The sequence below is a fragment of the Pristiophorus japonicus genome, chromosome 2 (assembly GCF_044704955.1).
Source record: "Pristiophorus japonicus isolate sPriJap1 chromosome 2, sPriJap1.hap1, whole genome shotgun sequence".
Classification (NCBI taxonomy): Eukaryota; Metazoa; Chordata; class Chondrichthyes; family Pristiophoridae; genus Pristiophorus; species Pristiophorus japonicus.
In genome coordinates, this window is record NC_091978.1 from 201,203,783 (window position 1) to 201,226,923 (window position 23,141).

The window sequence follows — 23,141 nt, forward strand, 5'->3', positions numbered from 1 at the left end:
TCAATCTATTGGTCAGGTGGGCAGAGCAGTGACAAATGGAATTTAATTCAGAGAAGTGTGAGGTGATGCACTTTGGGAGGACTAATAAGGAAAGGATATACACATTAGGCGGTACACCACTTAATAGTGTAGATGAACAAAGGGACCATGGAGTGCTTGTCCACAGATCCCTGAAAGTAGCAGGCCAGGTGGGTAAGGTGATTAAGAAGGCATATATAATGCTCTCGTATAGGATGAATGCATCATGGGTGTTGCCAGGGTATCTTGCATCGCATCAACTGACATAATGTAATGCATGTTGTCACATGAGCTGCACATTAATGGAGTGGATGCCTTTTCTGTTCCTGTACATCTCGGAATCTTCCAAAAATGATTGTACCCACATCGCCATGCAATCAATGCAGCCGGTACCTTTGGGAAGCCAGCAATCCTGGAGAAGCCCATGGCCCTTTCATGCATTGCCTGGGTGGTCGTTGGAAATTTATGTAGTCATTCCTCTGGGCATATAGTGCAGCAATCACCTGCTGAATGCAGATGTGTGTTGCATGTTGATAAATTGTGCGCACATCCCCAGTTGTAGCCTGGTACGATCCAGATGCATAGACTGAAAGTGCAGCTGTAACCTTTATTTCAACTGACAAAGCCGTCCTCCTGATGCTTTTAGGTTGCAGGTCTGCTTTTACTAACTCTCAGATCTGAGTAACAACTTCTTTGCGGAAACGCAGCCTTCTGACACAGTCTCCATCACTCGGGTGCAGGTACGAATACCTGTCTCGATATACCCGATGTGGGTAAGGCCTCCTGCCCATCATCCTACTTGCTCTGAGGTTCCTCGTGATGACATTAAATCAATTGTCTCTTCCGCATTATCATCATGCAAAAGGCTTGCGCAAGGCATGCCATTTTCAGTATTGCCCCCATGTTTAAATTGTACCTTTGCAAGAAGCTCAAAACAGCAGGCAGGACAAGGTTCTGTGTGTTCTCTCTCTTTTCCCCCCCCCCCCCCCCCCCCTCCAAGGTCGACACCCTAGTATGGATCACACCCAGGTCTGAGCAGGCGCAATGATCGAGAACCCCCCCCATCCCTGGGCCTCATTTGATGGGTAGTGTAGGCTTCTCATGCCTTCCGTTCGCCTTCCACAGCCCCCATCCCACCCCCTCCGGGCTTCTTTTGAAGCCGAGCCCATGTTCGGCCGATGCACCAACCCTCGAGCCCGATTTGGATACTTTTGGTGGTGGCGTGTCAGTTTAAAAAAAAATGAAAATTTAATGAATTCCATTAAACTTCTGTTTCCTGCATTTTAAGTTTTTTTTAAAAAAAAATTAAGCTTGATGACGCATAGTTAATATGTTCTTGACTGCCTCCAAAACTTCACACAAAAACGATGGCTATTTTCTGCGCTGATCTTTTAAATGTGTGCTGGTTTTTCTTAAGTGCCCAGAAGGTTTTTTGGGAGTGGTCACATACGCCGTCCTAGGAGAAATTTAAATTGGCCAAACTTCCATAATTGTGAAAAATTGGCGCAAACATCAGATTATGTCCCCTATGGTGCAAAAAAAAAACGAACCTAAAAAAATCGTATCCAACTTAGTTATGCTGGCGCACAAACATTGGGGAAACTTAGAATTTAAAATTTAGGCTAAAAAAAATGGCAAATCACTGGGGAAAATTGAGCCCTATAACTGCATGATATGCCAGCCAATGAGTATAAAGTCCCTCTCTTACCTTTTCTCTCCCCATCTAACACTCAAATAAATTTGTTTCATGCAGTAAACTAGTAATCATAGCGCTGGCCGGGCCATGAGGTTACAGATTATGGTGGAATACAATTCTGCTGCAGCTGATTGCCCACAAGGCCTCATGGATGCCCAGCTTTGAGATGCTAGATCTGTTCTGAATCTATCCCATTTAACACGGTCCTCGACCTGCGAGGGAAGATCAGCAGCAGGTCGAGGACATAAAAGGAGCGGCGAGCGGCGGCCATGGGCAGCGTGGAGGCCCCGACCTGCGAGGGAACATCAGCGGCAGGTCGGGGCCATAACAGGAGTGGCAAGCGGAAGACATGGGCAGCATGGAGGCGTACCACTTCAAGGTACAGCGCGAGCTGGTGCAGGAGGGTGACGGCTGTGAAGAGTAGCGTCATCAAGATCCAGGTCGGTGATTGGAGCATGGGCAGATACAGCAGGAGCGGTAAGAGACTGTGAAGGGATGTGATCGGGGCCCAGGGGCGGCGCGGGTTCGGGGCCAGCCCACACTGCGATACGTGTATGCACTAGGTCCGTGCAGCAGAGCTGGTCTCCAGTTGTTTTGGTTAATCCTTGCTACTGGACCAAGACCTAGCTCTCAAGCCCGTGTGGTGGCTGGTGTGCAACAGCCACCCCACTTTTTAAAAAAAAATTCACGCACAGGCATCTTCCACCCTTCAAGATGTAGTTCGGGTCCTTCATTGCAACACCTGTGAACTTGTCCTTTTTTTGGAGTGGAAGCAAGTCATCCTTGTTTCGAGGGACCGCCTATGATATCTTGGATCAATAATGTATTAATTTGTACTAAAAGTCAGTGGATGTATCTTTTGATCCTTGGGTAAATATAGTGAGTGATATGGCACAACAAGCCTGAAACCATCCTGATCAGCATCTGCTAGAAGCTGAGCACTGTAATCCTGATTTTCTTTTTCCAGCTTTTTGGGTTCTTGCTCAGGCCTGTTCTGATGGTGCACAGCATCCTCACTGTTCACTATACTTCCAAGTTTTGTGTCATCTGCAAATTTTGAAATTGTGCCCTGTCTAAGTCATTCATATATATCAACAAAGCAGTAATCCTAGTACCGACCCCTGGGGAAGCACTACTGTATAATCCTAGAATTGCCGGGAATCAAACCCAGGTCTCCTGTGTAGCAGGCAAAAATTCTACCCCTGAACCACCAATGCTACTCAGTGTTATAGAATCATAGAAATTTATAGTACGGAAGGAGGCCATTTCAGCCCATTGTGTCAACGCCAGCTGACAAAGCTATCCAGCCTAATCCCACTTTCCAGCTCTTGGTCTGTACACTTTGTAGGTTATGACATTTCAAGTGCACATCGAAATACTTTTTAAATGTGTTGAGGGATTTTGGGCCCAAGTTTCCACATGATTCGCGCCTGATTTTTAGGAGCAACTGGTGGAGAACGGACTATTTTAGAAATTGCAATTCTCCACATTTTTTTTTCTGCAGTTCTAGTCAGGTAGAACAGTTCCAGTTTAGAAGAGAATTTTTTCTTCCAAAGGGGGCGTGTCCGGCCACTGACGCCTGATTTGAAAGTTTCCACAGTGAAAATGTACTCCAAACTAAAGTAGAATGGAGCCAGTGAAGATTTTTGTAGAACTGAAAAAACCTGTTCTACACATTAAAAAATCAGGCGCAGGTTGTGGGAGAGTGGGAGAGTGGGAGAGTGGGAGAGTGGGAGAGTGGGAGAGTGGGAGAGTGGGAGAGTGGGAGAGTGGGAGAGTGGGAGAGTGGGAGAGGTCAGATCCAGTTCTGGAGTCGGGGGGGTTCGGGTCAGTTGGGGGGGGAGCGGGTCTCGGGTCGGGGCGGTGGGGGGGGGAGAGCGGGTGTCGGGTCGGGGCGGTGGGGGGGGGGGGAGCGGGTGTCGGGTCGGGTCTGGTCGGCGGAGGGGGTGGGGAGCGGGTATTGGGTCTGGTCGGCGGGGGGAGCGGTTGTCGGGGGTGGGGAGCAGGAGCTGGCCGTGGGAGGAGCCTTATCCACGCAGCCCCAGTGAGGCCATTCAGCCAGGGCTAGGGGCTGCGTGCTTCGGGCCCCTCCCACACAGTTCGGCGCCTCGAGCTACTGCACTTGCGTGCCGACTGTAGCGCACATGTGCAGAGGTCCCGGCACTGTTTTCAGCGCCGGGACCTGCCTCTGCCCCCCCCACAGCTCGTGCTGGCTGCACCGAGGGCCAGAGGACCTGTAAGTAGGTGGAGAATACCGAGGATTTTTTTAGGCACGTAAAACGGGTGCCCAGCTCGGAGGGGCGCCCGTTTTTTTTCTTGTGGAAACTTGGGCCCTTTGTCTCTACCAAACCTTTCAGGCAATGAGTTCCAGACCTCCACCACCCTCTGGGTGAAAACATTTCCCTTCAAATCCCTTCTAAAGCTCTTACCAATTACTTTAAATCTCTGCTCCCTTGTTGACCCCTCTGCTAAGGGAAATAAGTCCTTCCTATCCACTCTATCTAGTCCCTCATAATTTTATACACCTCAATAAAGTCTCCACTCAGCCTCTTCTGTCCCAAAGAAAACAATCTCAGCCTATCTAATCTTTCCAAATAACTAAACTCTCCTCTGCCTTTTTAACCATCTTATCTATCTCCTTCAGGGATTTGTGGACATGCATTCCAAGGTCCCTTTGTTCCTCTACATTTCTCAGTGTCCTACTACTTAATGTGTATTCCCTTGCCTTGTTAGCCCTCCCCAAATGCATTACCTCACACTTCAAAGCTGTCCAACTTTTGTGAAATTTTTTGGATATATTGGGATCATTAAGCAAATGTAGGTTATTGAACTGTTTTCCCAGGAAAGTTCCAAGTTTGATTCATGATTTGTGCCAAGTTTATTGATCTTGTTTGGTTAAGCAATGGTGCGTGCTGCAAATGGCAAACAGGGCTGGGGTGGGGGTAATCAGCTGAGACCGAGAGTCTTACTAGAGTTGTGCATGTGTTGATAGTGGATGCAGACAGGATTGGACTTGGATGTGACGAACCCATGATTAAATATCCAACCTGAAATTTTTAATCCATGTTTAGAGGGCTGCTGCTGCTTGTGGTACTGTACTTTGTCATGGGTTGCTTCCTTCAGTGAAGTTGGGGCAAGAGAAGAAAGTTAAAGGGAAAAAAATTGAGTCCTATCTTTTAAGAGGATAAAATGGGGTAGATAATTGGTACCCATCACAAAATATTTTTTAAGTGTTTAGAAGTAGGCATATTGTCAAAACAAGGTAACTATTTTCCACATTTTTACTGTTGCAATTTTAAGTGGCAGATACACGTTTTTTCTTTGTGATTTTCTTGATGTATTTTTTTTAAATACACTGATGTTAAAAGCGCATTTGAGTCTTGTTAATTGTACTTTTTTTAAAAGCCACATAACAAAGATTTTATATTATTTCATTACATTAAGTGTTTGACTATAGTAACTCTAATTGTAATTTAGCCACACATCTACAAAATGTTACCAATAAATTGCCTGAGTAAAACATTTTTATTCATTGGCATGTACATTGAGTCAGATATTCACTGCTAGAAAATGAGCTCTTACATGAAAAATGGTCTCATTGATGTTTTGGACTTATCAAGTATCCTTAGTGCTGGATCATTCAGAAAGAAAGAGAAAGCACTGTGTTCTAACTAATTGGAATATAAACCATTACAATTAATATTTGAATGTTTTTCTTGCAGAGATGTGAGGAACAATCTTATCAGTAATATAGAATCAGGTGCTTTCTGGGGACTTTCAGCACTGAAAAGACTGTGAGTATTCAAATAATTGATGCATACAAGTATGAGGCAGCAGCAACCTATTGTAGTTTCTATAGTTGATATGAATGAAAAAGTGCTGCTTTGGAGCAAGTTTCAACCGTCGGAACTTTCAACATTGGGGTTGTAAAATAGGCGATATCGGATCGGTGGTTCATTTATAAACCCATCCATTTTTCATTTCCATTGACTTCATGGATTGGAAATTTGGGAGGAGGGATGTATAATGGCCGGCCGATCCTGTATTGCCCATTTTACGCCCCCAATAAAGTTGAAAGTTCACCCAACATTTAAGTTGGTCTGAGTTTAGCCTGTGATAAGGATCTAGAGCATAATGCATCGCTAGTTGTATGCTGTCACTAAAATATTAGGGCTTTGTACCGAAACAATGAATTTTCTCAGATTGTCATCCTTACTGCTGGTACAGCCCAAACTCTGCACTGTCTTCCAATTTAGAAGACTGAGGTTCCAATAATAAATGTAGAGCTGCAAAATCTTGTAGTTTGTTCAATGCTGTTCTTTGTCTAACCCACATGAGTACTTTCCAATATGAACCTAAAGAGAAGTGATTCAGTAGATTCATATCAATTATTGAGCAGATTTATTAATTCAAGATGAATAACATGGCTACTACATTAAGATCTTTAAAAATCTGTGCATTCATTCTTCAGCTGATCCATCCATCTGTAATTTCACAATTGTTTCATTCAAATTCAATGGTTGATAGCCTAGATTGTGAGCTATTCATAATATACTGCTATCCTCCACCACTTCCACCTGCCATTCACAATCCCAGCTCATTTCTATCTCGCAAACCCCAACCTCTGTTTCCTCTGGGGGCCCCAGTCCCATGTTTCTCTTGATGTGTACATGATGCAGCAGGTGGATGTGAGACACTGAGTGCTGCTTACTTTTAAACTATTTAGAATTGTGAACTTTTTTGCAATGGTTCAACAAAAGAGACATCTTGCTCAAGTTCTCCATCAGGATTTAAGATCCACTCTTCCTTTTGCAAACAGTCCCAAGTTTTTCTAGGAAAAATAATAATGCTTGGATCAGGAGATGCAGCCTACTGGGAGTTACTAGTATATTATTTGACACTAATGTTTCTGTAGCAGTTAGACTTTTCCAAATAGAGTTTGAGGATGCACAGGAGAGTTACAATTTTGCAGAGGGAGATGATATCTTAGGCTGTCAGAAGGCCTGAATCCTCAGGTCTGCCTCTAGATCTCTTTGAAAGGTAAAAGGAAAACAAGAGAGAAATCTACAGAAAGATAGAAACTGGTGTAGAGTCTATTGTGTGAGAAAAATGCAGAATGAGATCCAAAGGAGTGAAAGAAAAACATATAAAGAGTGAGAGACATACAAAAAGGAGAGACAAATGAAACAAGACTTGCGAAGAAGAGATAACAAAAGCTAGAAATTGTGGATATACAGTTATGAAGCAGACATCAGGAGATAGTGTACAAGAGCCATGCAGAGAAAGAGAGAGGGATTAACTTCTGGGCTGCTGGCCAGTGGAGCACTCTGGCAGTCTGCCCGGTCCATGGGTGAAAGAGGTCACAGCTATTTTGAGGCTTTGGCCTCATTTAATTGGAACCGGCTGATAAATGGCCAACCCAAAGTACTTCACGAGATTCAAGCCAGCCTAATATCAGGTGGCTCCGAGGCGGCCAGGCTACCAGCTGGGTGTTGGGGGAGGGTGGGGGGGTTGTGATCGCAGAATGTGGCAGTGGCCCAGATTATATTGTGGGGCACGGTGAAGCAATCCTACTCCTCCTGGCGCTACAGAAATCATTTCAAACTTAGCTTCCAATGCCTCTTTAGCTATATCACTAGCGAAGCTTTTCTGTGAGTGCATGGTGTATGCTCCAACCAGTGCTACCCTAAAATGATAATCAGGATTACATGTACATCATAGGACCTTTCTTTACATATTATAAGGGGCCTCTGACAGTGGTAGGACTCTCTGAAAGTAGCAGTAGGACGATCATCACTGCTAAAGGGGCAGTAAGTCTAATGACACAATTTTGAGGTTGTTACCGCCCCATTAATGCTGATTCCAGCAAATTAAAATCGAACCGAGAGAGAAGTATAGGAAGACAAAGTATAGGAAGAATTGGAGAGTGGCAATCTATCCGAGGGAGAAATTTACTTTTTTTCCATGAGTAATCTCAATCATAGAAGGAAAATCTGATTAAGTTCTTTCCTCCTTCTTTCCCCCTACCACCCCCCACCACCAATTAATACACAAGTTGTCTTGGCTTCATAAGTTGTTGCTCCTCTCCTACACTTGTCACACTCATGCAGTTGCACGTAGCAACGTTTCATAAATAGCAAATGAAATGACTCGCCAGTTAATTTGTTTTTTTGTGAATGTTTGTTGTGGAATGGGGCCACTCTGACTCGGGCCAGAGTGCTACCATCTGAGTGAAACTGATGCTTGTTGGAAGATAGTACTGATAATGCAAAACACATTAGCTTATTAATGGTCTTCAGAGTCATCAGACACGGGCTCAATTCCCCTGAGCTTTGGATGTCAGCTGACTTGCTAGAGAGGTTTCTGGGTGCCTCTTGGCAGCTGGCTAGTGGTGGAGGAGAATCCAATAAAGGAGGGAAAGATGATGCATTCGTGTGTGCCTTCATAAGATTAGATACTCTGCAAAAAGGAAAAAAAAGCCTCTCCTATTATATAAATTAACTGATATAACTTGGTGGATTTTTTTTTTCTTGCAGGGATTTATCGAACAACAGGATAGGCTGTCTAAATGGGGAAATGTTCAAAGGCTTATCAAATCTTGTCCGATTGTAAGTGATCAGTCTATTCACATTTTAATTTAAAATGGTATATCATTTGACTTTATTTTGATCCTGACAGACTGTATATTTTGTGTATTTACATAGAATATACAGCACAGAAACAGACCATTCGGCCCAACCAATCCATGTCGGCGTTTATGCTCCACTCAAGCTTTCTCCCATCCTTCCTCAACTAACTATCAGCTTTACCCTTTATTCCCATCTCCCTCATGCTTATCTAGCTTCCCCTTAAATAATTATATACTATTTGCCTCAACCACTCCCTGTAGTAGCAAGTTCCACATTCTCACACTCTGGGTAAAGATGTTTCTCCTGAATTTCCTATTTGATTTCTTGGTGACTATCTTGTATTGATGACCCATAGTTTTGCTCTCCCCCACAAGTTGAAACACACTCTCTGTGTCTACTCTATCAAAACTTTCATAATTTTAGCGACCTCTATTTCAGGTCACCCCTCGGCCTTCTCTTTTTAAGAGAAAAGAGACCCAGCCTGTTCATCCTTTCCTGATCAGGTGTAACTTCACAGTTCTGGCATCAACCGTAAATCTTTTTTGCACCCTCTCCGGTGTCTCTATAACCTTTTTATAATAGGGCGACCAGAACTGTGCGCAGTGCTCCCAAGTGTGGCCTAATCAAGGTTCAATGCAAGTTTAGTACAAATTCTCAACTTTTCAATTCTATCTTTCTAGAAATAAACCCTAATGCTTGGTTTGCTTTTGATATGGCCTTATTGACTGGCGTTGCAACTTATATGATTTTTGTATTTGTACTCCCAAATCCCTTTGTTCCTGTACCCCATTTAGATTCTTATTTGGCAATTAATATGTGACCTCCTTATTTTTCTTAGATAAGTGTAATGTATTACATTTTGATATGTTGGAATTTATTTGCCAATTATATGCCCAATCTGCAAGTTTATTAATGTCTTGTAATTTGTTGCGATCCTCCTCTGTGTTGACTATCCCTCCCAATTTGATGTCATCCGCAAATCTAGAAATTGTGTTTTTGATTCCAAAGTCTAAATCGCTAATATAAATTGTGAACAAAGGTCCCAATGTTGATGAAACAGCAGAGTTAATTTTTTGGACTGATTTTCTTTTTTCAGAAACCTTTCAGGGAACTTGTATTCTACATTGTCACAGGGGACATTTAAGAACCTTCTGTTGCTAAAATACATGTAAGTGATGTACTGAGTTTACTTATTTCTTAGCTGCTTCTCACTTTCTCAAAGTTGTATCTATATTTATTAAAAAAAAATACATTTGCATTTGTATAGCGTCTTTCACAAGCACCCCACGTCTCAAAGTGCTTTACAGCCAATTTGGAGTATAGTCACGATTGTAATGCGGGAAATGTGGCAGCCAATTTGCGCACAGCAAGCTCCCATAAACAACACTCCAGGATGGTAGGTTGCCTCCCTGGTGCAAGGGTCAAGGATGTCTCTGAGCGGGTGCAGGACATTCTGAAAAGGGAGGGAGAACAGCCAGTTGTCATGGTGCACATAGGTACCAACGATATAGGTAAAAAATGGGATGAGGTCCTACGAGATGAATTTAGGGAGCTAGGAACTAAATTATAAAGTAGGACCTCAAAAGTAGTAATCTCAGGATTGCTACCAGTGCCATGTGCTAGTCAGAGTAGGAATTGCAGGATAGCCCAGATGAATACGTGGCTTGAGGAGTGGTGAAGCAGGGAGGGATTCAAATTCCTGGGGGAGGTGGGACCATTATAAACCGGACGGAGTGCACCTGGGCAGGACCGGAACCATCGTCCTCGGGGGAGTAATTTCTAGTGCTTTGGGTAGGAGTTAAACTAACATGGCAGGGGGATGGGAACCTATGCAGGGAGACAGAGGGAAATAAAATGGAGGCAGAAGCAAAAGATAGAAAGGAGATAAGTAAAAGTGAAGGGCAGAGAAACCCAAGGCAAAAAACAAAAAGGGCCACATTACAGCAAAATTCTAAATGGCCAAAGTGTGTTAAAAAGACAAGCCTGAAGGCTCTGTGCCTCAATGCGAGGAGTATTCGGAATAAGGTGGACGAATTAACTGCGCAGACAGCAGTTAACGGATATGATGTAATTGGCATCACGGCGACATGGCTCCATGGTGACCAAGGCTGGGAACTCAACATCCAGGGATATTCAACATTTAGGAAGGAGGCGGGGTGGCGTTGCTGGTTAAAGAGCAAATTAATGCAATAGTAAGGAGGGACATTAGCCTGGATGATGTGGAATCGGTATGGGTGGAGCTGCGGAATACCAAAGGGCAGAAAACGCTAGTGGGAGTTGTGTACAGACCACCAAACAGTAGTAGTGAGGTTGGGGACAGCATCAAACAAGAAATAAAGGATGTGTGCAATAAAGGTACAGCAGTTAACATGGGCGACTTTAATCTACATATTGATTGGGCTAACCAAACTGGTAGCAATGCGGTGGAGGAGGATTTCCTGGCGTGTATTAGGGATGGTTTTCTCGACCAATATGTCAAGGAACCAACAAGAGAGCTGGCCATCCTAGACTGGGTGATGTGTAATGAGAAGGGACTAATTAGCAATCTTGTTGTGCGAGGCCCCTTGGGGAAGAGTGACCATAATATGGTAGAATTCTTTATTAAGCTGGAGAGTGACGCAGTTAATTCGGAAACTAGGATCCTGAGCTTAAGGAAAGGTAACTTCGACGGTATGAGGCGTGAATTGGCTAGAATAGACTGGCAAAGGATACTTAAAGGGTTGATGGTGAATAAGCAATGGCAAACATTTAAAGATCACATGGATGAACTTCAGCAATTGTACATCCCTGTCTGGAGTAAAAATAAAACGGGGAAGGTGGCTTAACCGTGGCTAATAAGGGAAATTAAGGATAGTGTTAAAACCAAGGAAGAGGCATATAACTTGGCTAGAAAAAGTAACAAACCTTAGGACTGTGTGAAATTTAGAATTCAACAGAGGAAGACTAAGGAGTTAATTAAGAGGGGGAAAATAGAGTATGAGAGGAAGCTTGCAGGGAACATAAAAACTGACTGCAAAAGCTTCTATAAATATGTGAAGAGAAAAAGATTAGTGAAGACAAATGTAGGTCCCTTGCAGTCGGATTCAGGTGAATTTATAATGGGGAACAAAGAAATGGCAGACTAATTGAACAAATACTTCGGTTCGGTCTTCACAAAGGAAGACACAAATTACCTTCCGAATGTACTAGGGGACAGTGGGTCTAGTGAGAAGGAAGAACTGAAGGATATCCTTATTAGGTGGGAAATTGTGTTAGGGAAATTGATGGGATTGAAGGTTGATAAGTCCCCGGGGCCTGATAGTCAGCATCCCAGAGTACTTAAAAAAGTGGCCCTAGAAATAGCGGATGCATTGGTGATCATTTTCCAACAGTCTATCGACTCTGGATCAGTTCCTATGGACTGGAGGGTAGCTAATGTAACACCACTTTTTAAAAAAAAAGGAGGGAGAGAGAAAACGGGTAATTATAGACTGGTTAGCCTGACATCAGTAGTGGGGAAAATGTTGGAATCAATCATTAAGGATGAAATAGCAGTGCATTTGGAAAGCAGTGACAAGATCGGTCCAAGTCAGCATGGATTTATGAAAGGGAAATCATGCTTGATTAATCTTCTGGAATTTTTTGAGGATGTAACTAGCAGAGTGGACAAGAGAGAATCAGTAGATGTGATGTATTTGGACTTACAAAAGGCTTTTGACAAGGTCCCACACAAGGTGCAAAATCAAAGCGCATGGTATTGGGGATAATGTACTGACGTGGATAGAGAACTGGTTGGCAGACAGGAAGCAGTGTCGGGATAAACAGGTTCTTTTCAGAATGGCAGGCAGTGACTAGTGGAGTGCCGCAGGGCTCAGTGCTGGGACCCCAGCTCTTTACAATAGACATTATTGATTTGGATGAAGGAATTGAGTGTAATATCTCCAAGTTTGCAGATGACACTAAACTGGGTGGCGATGTGAGCTGTGAGGGGGACGCTAAGAGGCTTCAGGGTGATTGGACAGGTTAGGTGAGTTGGCAAATGCATGGCAGATGCAGTATAATGTGGATAAATGTGAGGTTATCCATTTTGGGGACAAAAACATGAAGGCAGAATATTATCTGAATGGCGGCAGATTAGGAAAAGGGGAGGTGCAACGACACCTGGGTGTCATCAGTCATTGAAGTTTGGCATGCAGGTACAGCAGGCAGTGAAGAAGGCCAATGGTATGTTGGCCTTCATAACTAGGGGATTTAAGTATAGGAGCAGGGAGGTCTTACTGCAGTTGTACAGGGCCTTAGTGAGGCCTCACCTGGAATATTGTGTTCAGTTTTGGTCTCCTAATCTGAGGAAGGATGTTCTTGCTGTTAAGGGAGTGCAGCGAAGATTCACCAGACTAATTCCAGGGATGGCTGGACTGTCATATGAGGAGAGACTGGATCAACTGGGCCTTTATTCACTGCAGTTTAGAAGGATGAGAGTGGATCTCATAGAAACGTATAAGTTTCTGATGGCAGTGGCCATGTTAGATGCAGGAAGAATGTTCCCGATGTTGGGCAAGTCCAGAACCAGGGGACATAGTCTTAGGCTAAGGGGTCGGTCATTTAGGACTGAGATGAGGAGAAACTTCTTCACTTAGAGTTGTTAACCTGTGGAATTCCCTGCCGCAGAGAGTTGTTGATACCAGTTCATTGGATATATTCGAGAGGGAGTTAGATATTGCCCTTACGGCTAAAGGGGTATGGAGAGAAAGCAGGAAAGGGGTACTGAGGGAATGATCAGCTATGATCTTATTGAATGGCGGTGCAGGCTCGAAGGGCCGAATGGCCTGCACCTATTTTCCATGTTTCTGTGTTTCTATGTAACAATGTGATAATGACCAGATAATCTGTTTTGATATGTTGATTGAGGGATAAATATTGGTCCGGACACAGCGGATATCTCCTCTGCTCCTCTTCGAAATAGTGCCATGGGATCTTTTATGTCCACCTAAGAGATCACATGGTGCCTCAGTTTAACGTCTCATCCGAAAGACGGCACCCCGGACAGTGCAGCACTCCCTCAGCAATGCACTGGAGTGTCAGCCGAGATTTTTGTGCTCAAGTCCCTGGGACTTGAACCCACAATTTTCTGACTCAGAGGAGAGAGTGCTAGCCACTGAGCCACAACTTGACACATTGTAAAATGTACATCCTGACCTAACAAGAATCACATGTGTGGTAACCTTTGGTTGATTCTATTTAATATGTTTCTCCCTAAAACATTAATTGTAAACCCATGTATTTATTTTACATTCGGAGAGAAAAGTAATGGTTAAGCTGAAGTGTTAATTTATAATTAGCCATATTAAATTCACGTTAGATAATTTAGTACAATTGATGTGCAAAGTTACTAAATAATGAGATGCATACATGCTTTGTGTTCTGCCACTTGCAAGAAAAAATTAACTGCTTTACACTTTTTTAAAAACATATATATCCTTTAGTGGTAAATAGGAAATTAAAATTTCCATGAAGGTTCTCCCGATATACCGCAGTAACTTTGGTATATGGTGAGTGGAATCCTGAAGAAATGGCGGTTTAACGTAATTTCTCCGAGACTTCCACCGGTATTATGGTGGGAGATTGGGAGATGCCCTGTGGAAATCAATCCCACGTATACCAGAGGTCAGGGGCTGCATCTCACATTTGACTGTGAAGGAATTAATAGAAAAATAAGGATTCTGCCTTTAAAATGTTTAATTTTTTCCCCCTCCAGTAATAGAGTATTGACTGATAGAGGGAAGGACAAAATCTTTACCTGGAATGAGAACAAATACACTGATGACAAAAGATGGGGTTAAAGCGTATTACAGGCCAACAGGGATTATGGACTCCGTCTTAACAAATTCCATTTTAACCATTGCTTTGGCCACTAAATTACATGTTGTGAAGGACACCAATATGAGAGAATTTCTATTGCTATCTGAGTTTTATAATAATTTCTTAGTTGATGCACTCTGCCAATAAATGGAATATACAATTTCAAATCTTGATACAAAAGGAATATGATATTTTTTCATACAGGAGCAATAAATGTTGGTCTTGCCAGTGACGGCCACATTTCATGAATAAATAAATAAAGAAAAAGAGCAATTTGTAAAGGAAGCTCTAAAAATGAAATTGTTCCTCATCCGTTTAGGGATGTGTGCAGCAAAAATGTTGTTCATCAATCGAATATTGAACTGTTTTCAAAAAATAGATAATTTTTGCTTTTTCTTATTTTGTGCTAGTGCTAGTTTCTTGTTTTTCTTTTGTACATTAGTTCGTAACTTACCTTGGCCTCTGTGTGTCACACAGCAATTGTGGTGCAAAAGGGAGGCAGGTGAACTACTCCCATGATTCTGTCTGCACCTCTGTGTCAACCATTTGAAGTTACATGAAAGTGCCCTGGGTGTAATTCCCACAATTTATTTTCCTCCCATGTAAATAATAAAGCACCTGGTCTCTGTTCAGCACCTCCCCATGCTAACAGTGCAAAGAACAGCAAGTCAATGGTGTGGGGCATTCTGGAAACTACCTTCATGCTCATGGTCTGACTACCTATATCACAGATATTTACAATTGGCTATTTTATTTAATAACTTACTGTTGATTTACTGACTCAAATAGTTCATGCAGGTATTATGACAGTGTGTGTATGTGAGCAAGATCAAAATGTCATGGTTTAATTGAAATTACACGTCATTTAAAAGGCTCTTACACAGTAAATAATGCTTTATTTCTTTTAAGTTCGCAAATTGTCACAATTTCCACACAAGTTTTTATGTGAATTTTAAAATGTTTTATTTTATTGTTGACCTGGAATATTTTTCAGTTACTATATGCATAACAATGTATTTTTATTGGTTTTATTTCATTTTTACAAAATAATCATAAAATTGCTAATTTCAGACATTGAAATTGGGAAAATATGTCAAATTACACTTAGAAAACTTTGATAAACACAAAATAAATTGAAGTGTCATCAAATATGTTTTAGGTGCCCTTTATCGTTAGCATGATCTCTGGTTTTGTAACTTAAGAGTTTCTTGAGAGAGCAATCTTTTGTATACAAGAACATAAGAAATGGGAGCAGGAGTAAGCCATATGACCTCTCAAGCCTGCTCCGACATTCAATAAGATCATGGCTGATCTGATCTTGGCCTCAACTCCACTTTCCTGCCTGTTCCCCATAACCCTTGACTCCCCTATAGTTCAAGAATCTGTCTCTCAGCCTTGAATATATTCAATGATTCAATTGTAAATTAAAAGCTATTTGAAAACAATGCATTTAATTTTTTATTTTGCCATTGTTAGAGAATTTCAGACGGACTATCTTTTGTGTGATTGCAACTTGCTTTGGATGATTCAGTGGATAAAGACTAAAAATATAACAGTACGAGAAACTAAATGTGCCTTTCCAAAGTCTCTGCAAAGTCAGCTTGTGATGACTGTTAAGAAAGAACTTCTGACTTGTGGTAAGAATTCAGGATTAAGCTTTATACTCGTGAACTAGTCGTTTTAATGTTACTCTTCACTTTACCTGTGTAATAAGGCGGGAAGAAGTCTTGCATTACAAAACTTGGAGCAACTAATTAATTATTAACTCATTTGGAATCACATTAATTGTAGTAAGTTTGGTTAATTCCAACATTGTGTTACCCCAATAAAGCAAATCTATACATTCTATCTCTGAAACTTGGGCTACCATGGAACTAATGTTAAGGAATAATAAATTAAACCTCTTGCATATTAGTTTATCTAGTTAAATATACCTTTTATGCATACTCATATGAATATTCTTTTAAATGACATGTAATTGAACAAATCATCATTTTTATATACACACAAACTATGATACTCTTGATTAATTTAAACACATTCCAATATTACTATTTGTCAAATTGTGATTTATTTGTGGGGCCTACTGTCCATCACGATCCCACCTCTTTGGTCAGCAAAAAAAATTAAACAGATAGGAGCTGCTTATTTGTGATATTTATTTTAGCAGATCTTGTGTTATGACTTGTTTATTAAAAGGGGTTTCTGAGCAGTGAGTCGGGGAGTGTAACAAAGTATTTCCAAAAAACATGATTTGGGGTGTTGGCTACACTTGGTGTGTTCTCCATTAATACTAATATAAGCAATACCAAATTTCCATGACATCACAATAATTTCAAACTCCCATACAAAAAATGGCTGGCAGCTGCTCCTTGCTCTGCATTCTAGTCATCTGGTGCAGTGCCTGGCCTGGTTTTCTCCTACGCTGCCCATTCTGCTTTCCGCCTTTGTGATCTCTGTCACTGTCTGCTCTCCAAAGGCACAAAGATGCTTATTGAACTTCCCTGGTCTAAAGGATAGGTAAAGGCTGCTCCCTGATTGTTCTAGATCCACCAATGAGGAAGTTGTCTTTCCAATCCTCCATGCCCAAGGGGTTCAAAAGTCTGAAGCCAATACCAAAACAAAGTTATGTGCACCAACAAGAAATAACTGAGGCTTTAGTACTTGGACAATGGCTCATGGACCATGTCTTGGTCATCTAAAACTTGAGGCTAGGCATTCGAGCAGGTCATGGTTTATCCCTTAAGGTATATTACCTAGTGGGTAAAGACAGCACTGTGAGCACTATACTGAAAAGTAGTGCACTCTACTCAATCTCTGAGGGATTGTTAATGATATTGAGCAAGCAGTTGGACCAGTTATATTCCTGAAGCTAAACTAATAGAGAAATGTTAATGTTACTTAAGAGCGGCACAGTCACTAATGGACTGCATTCGATACATCTGAAAATCCAACTTGTATAGAGATTGTAATGTATCTGCTTCGTGGGTTCTTTGCTTCAGCAACACATTGCTATTAAGAACTAGTTGGTGTATTAGCAAAGATTTAACAATCACGCTACACATTACCAGTTCATCCACCGGGCTCACAATCACCTGCCTCATCGTGGGTGCACTGAAACTAACTGGCTGGGGTTTTATCGAGTCTTGTGAACATCACGTAACTGGCTAAGCCACTCGCAACTCAACAGCTCAACAAACTTGAGTCTACTCACAGGTGCATACATTACAGAAATCTTTTACTGAGCACTGGCTGAAGTGACATGGAGATTTTGCACATTCTGCAGATGTTATGAAGCAGTTGCAATTCAAATTCTTCAGATGGCTTGCTTTCATTAATTGTGCTATTCTTTAGTAAGATTTATATTCCTTCAGTTATAGCTCCCATTAGTACATTGCAGTATATAATAAAGCACCAAACTTGTTTTACCCTCCTCCCAAATCTACATTCAGAAAAGTTCTCTGATGCTGAGAGTGAGAATGTGGAAAGTAGCACACCAGCTGAGATTGCTTGGCATTAACATGCCTCTCAGTCCTTACCTTTGATGTTGCATTCCTGTCCACGTGCAAAGGCTGCAGTTACAAGCAGTAACTGCCTGAGGCCATTCAAAACATTCTGACTTCTGTTCTTGACATAATAGGGAAATTAACATGTAGAAGAAAAATACATTGTGTAATGCATGACAATCACTTTTAGGGATATGGAGCCGGGGGTGTCACGCAATAGCAGACATAAATTTTTCCTGTCTATGTCCTGAACACTGATACAGAACATTTATTTTCTCATGGGCTTCACTGACTTTGAGTTATTGCCATTACATGTGGAGTAAAACTTAATTACGAGAATCAAAAATACTTAGTCTTTGCAGCTAAAATGCAGCTAAAATTTAATTTTCCTGTAATTGCACTGTCCATTTGGGTCCTGTAGATTTTCTTTTTGTTTTTTCACTTGTCTATTAAATGAGTTTGTTTCTCAAACTTTGTTGAAGTTACAGTCGCTATACATTAATAGTTTCAAAGTGGTAATGCTAGAACACATGTCCTACTGCGTTTCAACTCAGTATTTATAAATTCTGGTCCTATGGTTCCAAATCACTTAAGAGATTGAGTGCACAATTGTTTTGTGCATTTGAATTTGCGTTTTATAAATGTGTCATTGTATTCTGTAAGCTAACTGAAGTCTATATGTGTGGAATGGGTTTTTATTTTTAACATATCTTTGTCGTTATTGCAGATGCTCCTCTTGAGCTACCATCCTTTCAGCTGACCCCTTCCCATCGTCAGGTGGTGTTTGAGGGAGACAGTCTCCCTTTCCAGTGTATGGCTTCTTACATTGACCAGGACATGCAAGTGCTCTGGTATCAGGATGGAAAGATGGTGGAAACTGATGAGTCCCAAGGAATTTTTGTTAAAAAAAATGTAATCCATAATTGTTCCTTTATTGCAAGGTAATAAATTAACTTGCGTAATTTACATCTTGGAATTCAGAGTATGAGTGTCTTTTAAATATGTCATTTTAATCATGGATAAAGGTCTGTTTTTTTCCCCCCTATATTTGAAGTAGATCTTCAGCACTTCTGTTCTTTTCATAAAACATGCATCACTTGGTTTTATGAAGATCTATTTAGTGTTTTTTTTTTTAAAACAAAATCATATTTCCAGTCCACTTCATTGAGTTATTAACATTTCAGGACTCGCCTAAAACCTGGCTATGATGCCATGCACACTGGGCTTAGCATAGTTTTTGTACTATTCATAAATCTCCAAATATTTGCTCAAAAACAGAAGACTTTACAAATGCAGAAGCTATGGTTTTACTAGATTGGAATACTCCAAATGTTATTTCAGGTTTCCATTAAAGTGGCCTTTTAATTGCAGATTAAATTGCCAGGAATTCAGTATTGTATTTGGACTCGTGCCAACATTTAGTGCATAATACTGGATTTTCAGAAAAGTATAAATGTTGTGCCCAATGAGTTAAAGATTTTGCACCGCGTCAAAGTTATGGAGCTGGATTTTCGTCTTTTGAGATTTCGGGGCGGTCCTGATACTGCCTGGAAACTGTTTGCGCCCTTGTCTGCAAAATTCAGCAAAAAATGAGGTTCCATGATCAGGGGCACAAAATCTAGCGTTACACAAGGAAGTTTTTGCGCCCCGGCCGAAAATCGTGGTGTTTAAAAAATAGTTACTGATTTAAGGAACTTCATTGTTGCTCAGTGCCCTGGAACATAACATTGTCTATTGTATGGTTTTATTTTGTGATGGGGAGTTTTTGTTACTTTGTTGCAGTAAAATTTATGATTCATCCTTTGCCATTGGTGTCTTGTGTATCATTCAAACGTTCCCCGGAGACATGCCTTTATGGGGGCGCATAGCGTGTCCAGAATTAACTCATCCCTCAGTTTTCTCCATTTAGAAGAACCGGTCCATTATGAACTGGCGACGTGTGACTCTTGGTCTAGCAGCATCTCCATGCAGCCTCCCCCATGGATGATGTGGCTATCCAATGGGTGGCTCACCAGGCTCCTCTTCGTCGTCATCCTCCTCCTGAGGTGGGCATGCAATCGCCACTGCCAATGCCTGGCCCCTCATGATGGCCAAGTTGTGCAGCATGCAGCAAACCACAATGAATTTGGATATTGTTGAGGGGAGTATTGAAGGCTGCCTCCAGAGCCGTCCAAGCATCGGTCTGTCTGTAGAGATTGCATATCTTTGTCAGCACTTCCTTTCAGAGGCACAGTCTTCTCTCACACTGCTCCTCAGAGAGCTGGAGGTGTGAGCGTTGGTGCCTGTAAACCCATGAAGGGGTAAGCCCTCATCCCCAGAGGTCTTCGGCATCTCATCTTCCATGGGCCAACATAGCCAAGAGTCCTTCCTCTAGCTTGATACTGCCTGGAAATAGCATGGAGCATGATACGCTGTTGAACTAGTAATGCCCCCATTAAATTCTCTCGCTGAAGTTGTCAGGACACTGTAATGGCAGATAAACGTGCCGTTTGCAAGTCGGAGCTTCACTCAACGTGCTGTGCGCAACCGTTGCAGTCAATGTGACTTGCGATGTAGGAGCCTCATTCCTCCATTTAAATACGCTGCCAATACCGCCTGCTGCACCCTGGGAACGCCTGGTTTTTCAGACGTTTCCTGGAGTGGGCGTTAAATGAGGCGTTGAGGCCAAATTTTGTATCCGGGGCGGTAGCGCAGCATTGCATAACGATTGACGTCATGATCTCAGTGAAACTAGAGAGCGGGACAGTAAGTTTTTGTGCCACCGCTAACCATGAGCCGAATTTTCCGGGGGGGAGGGGGGCGCGGTAAAAGCTGGACGCCCGGCGTTGCGCCTAGAATCACCATTTAACGCCCCTCTGGGGCGCCAACTTATGCGCAACCAAGCTGAAAATTCAGCCCATAATCTCTCTTCACCGAGTAACATTTTTTTAAAAAAAGATATTGTTTATCATTGTAACTGTTCAAAGCTATTAAAACTGAATCATTTCAAAATTGAGTTCATGGTTATTGAACATCGTATGTTTGCAGCTAATACGCCTTGCAGCTGCGGATATTTAAAGTAAGATGTATTCTGTTTTTCAAAGCGCAATTTTGTCCAAACTTGAGTGTTCCTTCCTGTGTTTCTGTTGAATGATAATGTAACTGTTTCTAAATGCAGTACTCTAACTATCTCAAATATCCAAATGGGTTCCACTGGAAACTGGGAATGTCACGTCCAAACCAAACGTGGAAACAACACAAAAGAAGTTGACATAGTTGTCTTGGAGAGCTCAGCTAAATACTGCCCACCAGATATGGTGATGAATAACAAAGGGGATTTCAGGTAATGAACTTGCACAAAAAGTTTCATGATGAAAGGCTGGCAGCAGGTTTCATATCTGTGGTGGTGTCCTTTTCTCAACAGACTTATTGTCTAGAACTAAAATGCTTTCTTTGTAACTAGACATAATGTAGCTCATCACATTACTGATTACAGTTAATGAGTTTGAGAGTTGCTGACTGCGAGGCATTATTGATACACACTGTATATTTGAAAACTCCTCGGATCTTTGCTAAAAATTAGTTTTAACAAAAACTATTATGTTAATGTACACAGTGGTTTGGGGAATTTGAGCAGCTGATGCTTGAAGATAGTGTAAATAATGTATAGTTATTCTGCAGTAACGTGTTTAAGTTTTTTCTTGGCACATCTAAATGGTTGTCTAAATGACATTTAAGTACTAAGTTTCTAAATATACATAGATAATGACAGTAAAGAAGATAGGCCGATAGTTCTTCCCTGATATTGCAATGTTGTAATGCTCTTTGATTACAGTACAGAACTTTGTTTTAGCTTGGTTGAGTTAGTAGAACTATTGCCTTTGTCAGAAGATTGTGGGTTTAAGCCCTACTTCAGGACTTGCACTGTAATCTGGATTGATACTTGAATACAGTGCTGAAGGAGTGCTGCATTATGTTCAGGAGTTCTCCCATACTGCGCAGTATCTAATTATATAATGACCTTCGCTGGATTGTAACAATAGGCCCCTTTTTGTGCTGAACTGGATATCTTATTCTTTGCATGTGCCTTGCATTCTTAGCCAATCTTCTGGTGGAATTGATAATTACTCTGATGAACAGAGGTTAATGTTCAATCAGGACGCTTTATTTTTGCATAATACACATAATTGAATAAAATAGTAATTCCAGGTTTTAACTTCTATAATGTTTCCTGTACTATGTAAAGCAATAACAGTGTGCTGTGTTAACCCAAATGGTGAGCAAAATGCTCACTTTTGAGTTTTTGTTTATTACTGTTCAACCACTAGCTGTAAAAGCTCACTGGCTGTACTCAATTTCCAGCCCCTGCCTCTCCAGTGCTTAGGATTGAGGGGGCAGAAGGTCCGGCTGCGAATGGTGTGGCAAACAAAGTGGGGGAATGCATGAGGTCCGAGTTGGCGGAATGCAGAGTTCAGAGGTTTGCAGGGCTTGGAGGAATTTAAGGTAGGAGTGAGGCCATGGAGGGACTTGAACATAAGGATGAGAATTTTAAATTTGAGGTGTTGGTTGACTGGGAGCCAATGTAGGTCAGCGAGTACAGGAGTGATGGGTGAACGGAACTTGATGGGAGTTAGGATATAGGCAGCAGAGTTTTGGATAAGCTCAAGTTTGTGGAGAGTGGAGATGGGAGGCCCTCATTGCGCATTTCATGGAATAAGCCGCTATTGTTATAAAATGATGCATCATCTGAATCATGAGCAATGCTACAAGAGAGCTACTGATAGAATAGTTACATATGCAAGAGAGGTAAATATTTAAGTTCCAGTAGCTGAGCCATACAAACCAGGAATTCCCAGTGTTCAATATTTTGTTCATGCTGAATTAGCACATCTCACCCATGTAGGTAAGAGGGACCATAAGGCACATGATGCCTGTGTTTCTGCACACCAGTAAGGAGAGGAAAGAGGAAAGTGAGTGAAGAAAAAAAGCTCCAATTTCCTAAGCAGGCCCAATCTGTGAAATTCTGCTCTGGTTACCACAGACTAAGACCTTCCTTTTAGGCTGTAACTTTTGAAGCTGTTTGGTGAAGTATCACCTCCAGTATGATACTAACTGTAAAAGTCTACACAAAATCACCCCCTTACTCCCTGGAGTATGGGTACATTTCACTATTTTATTAAACGATCTTCTACACTGTGATGTGGTATATTTAAGAACATAAGAAATAGGAACAGGCCCTATGGTCCATCAAGCTTGCTCCACCATTCAATAAGGTTGTGGCTGATCATTGACCTCAAATCCACTTTTCCGCCCGATCTCCATATCTCTTGATTTCCCTAGGCTCCAAAAATCTATTTCTCTCAGCCTTGAATATATTCAGAGACTCAACATCCACAGCCCTCTGGGGCAGAGAATTTGAAAGCTTCAGAACCCTCTGAGTGAAGAAATTCCTTCTCATCTCTGTCTCAAATGGCT

General features: G+C 41.7%; 1 protein-coding gene across 1 annotated transcript in view; it reads left to right on the forward strand.

The window, feature by feature from the left end:
• Positions 1–23,141, forward strand: part of adgra3 (adhesion G protein-coupled receptor A3) — a 231,845-nt gene that overhangs the window by 150,331 nt on the left and 58,373 nt on the right. The window contains exons 3-8 of the mRNA XM_070870746.1: positions 5,437–5,508; positions 8,251–8,322; positions 9,440–9,511; positions 15,658–15,818; positions 18,415–18,628; positions 20,845–21,009. Of these exons, the coding sequence (XP_070726847.1) occupies positions 5,437–5,508; positions 8,251–8,322; positions 9,440–9,511; positions 15,658–15,818; positions 18,415–18,628; positions 20,845–21,009 (756 nt within the window). The remainder of the gene's footprint in view (positions 1–5,436; positions 5,509–8,250; positions 8,323–9,439; positions 9,512–15,657; positions 15,819–18,414; positions 18,629–20,844; positions 21,010–23,141) is intronic.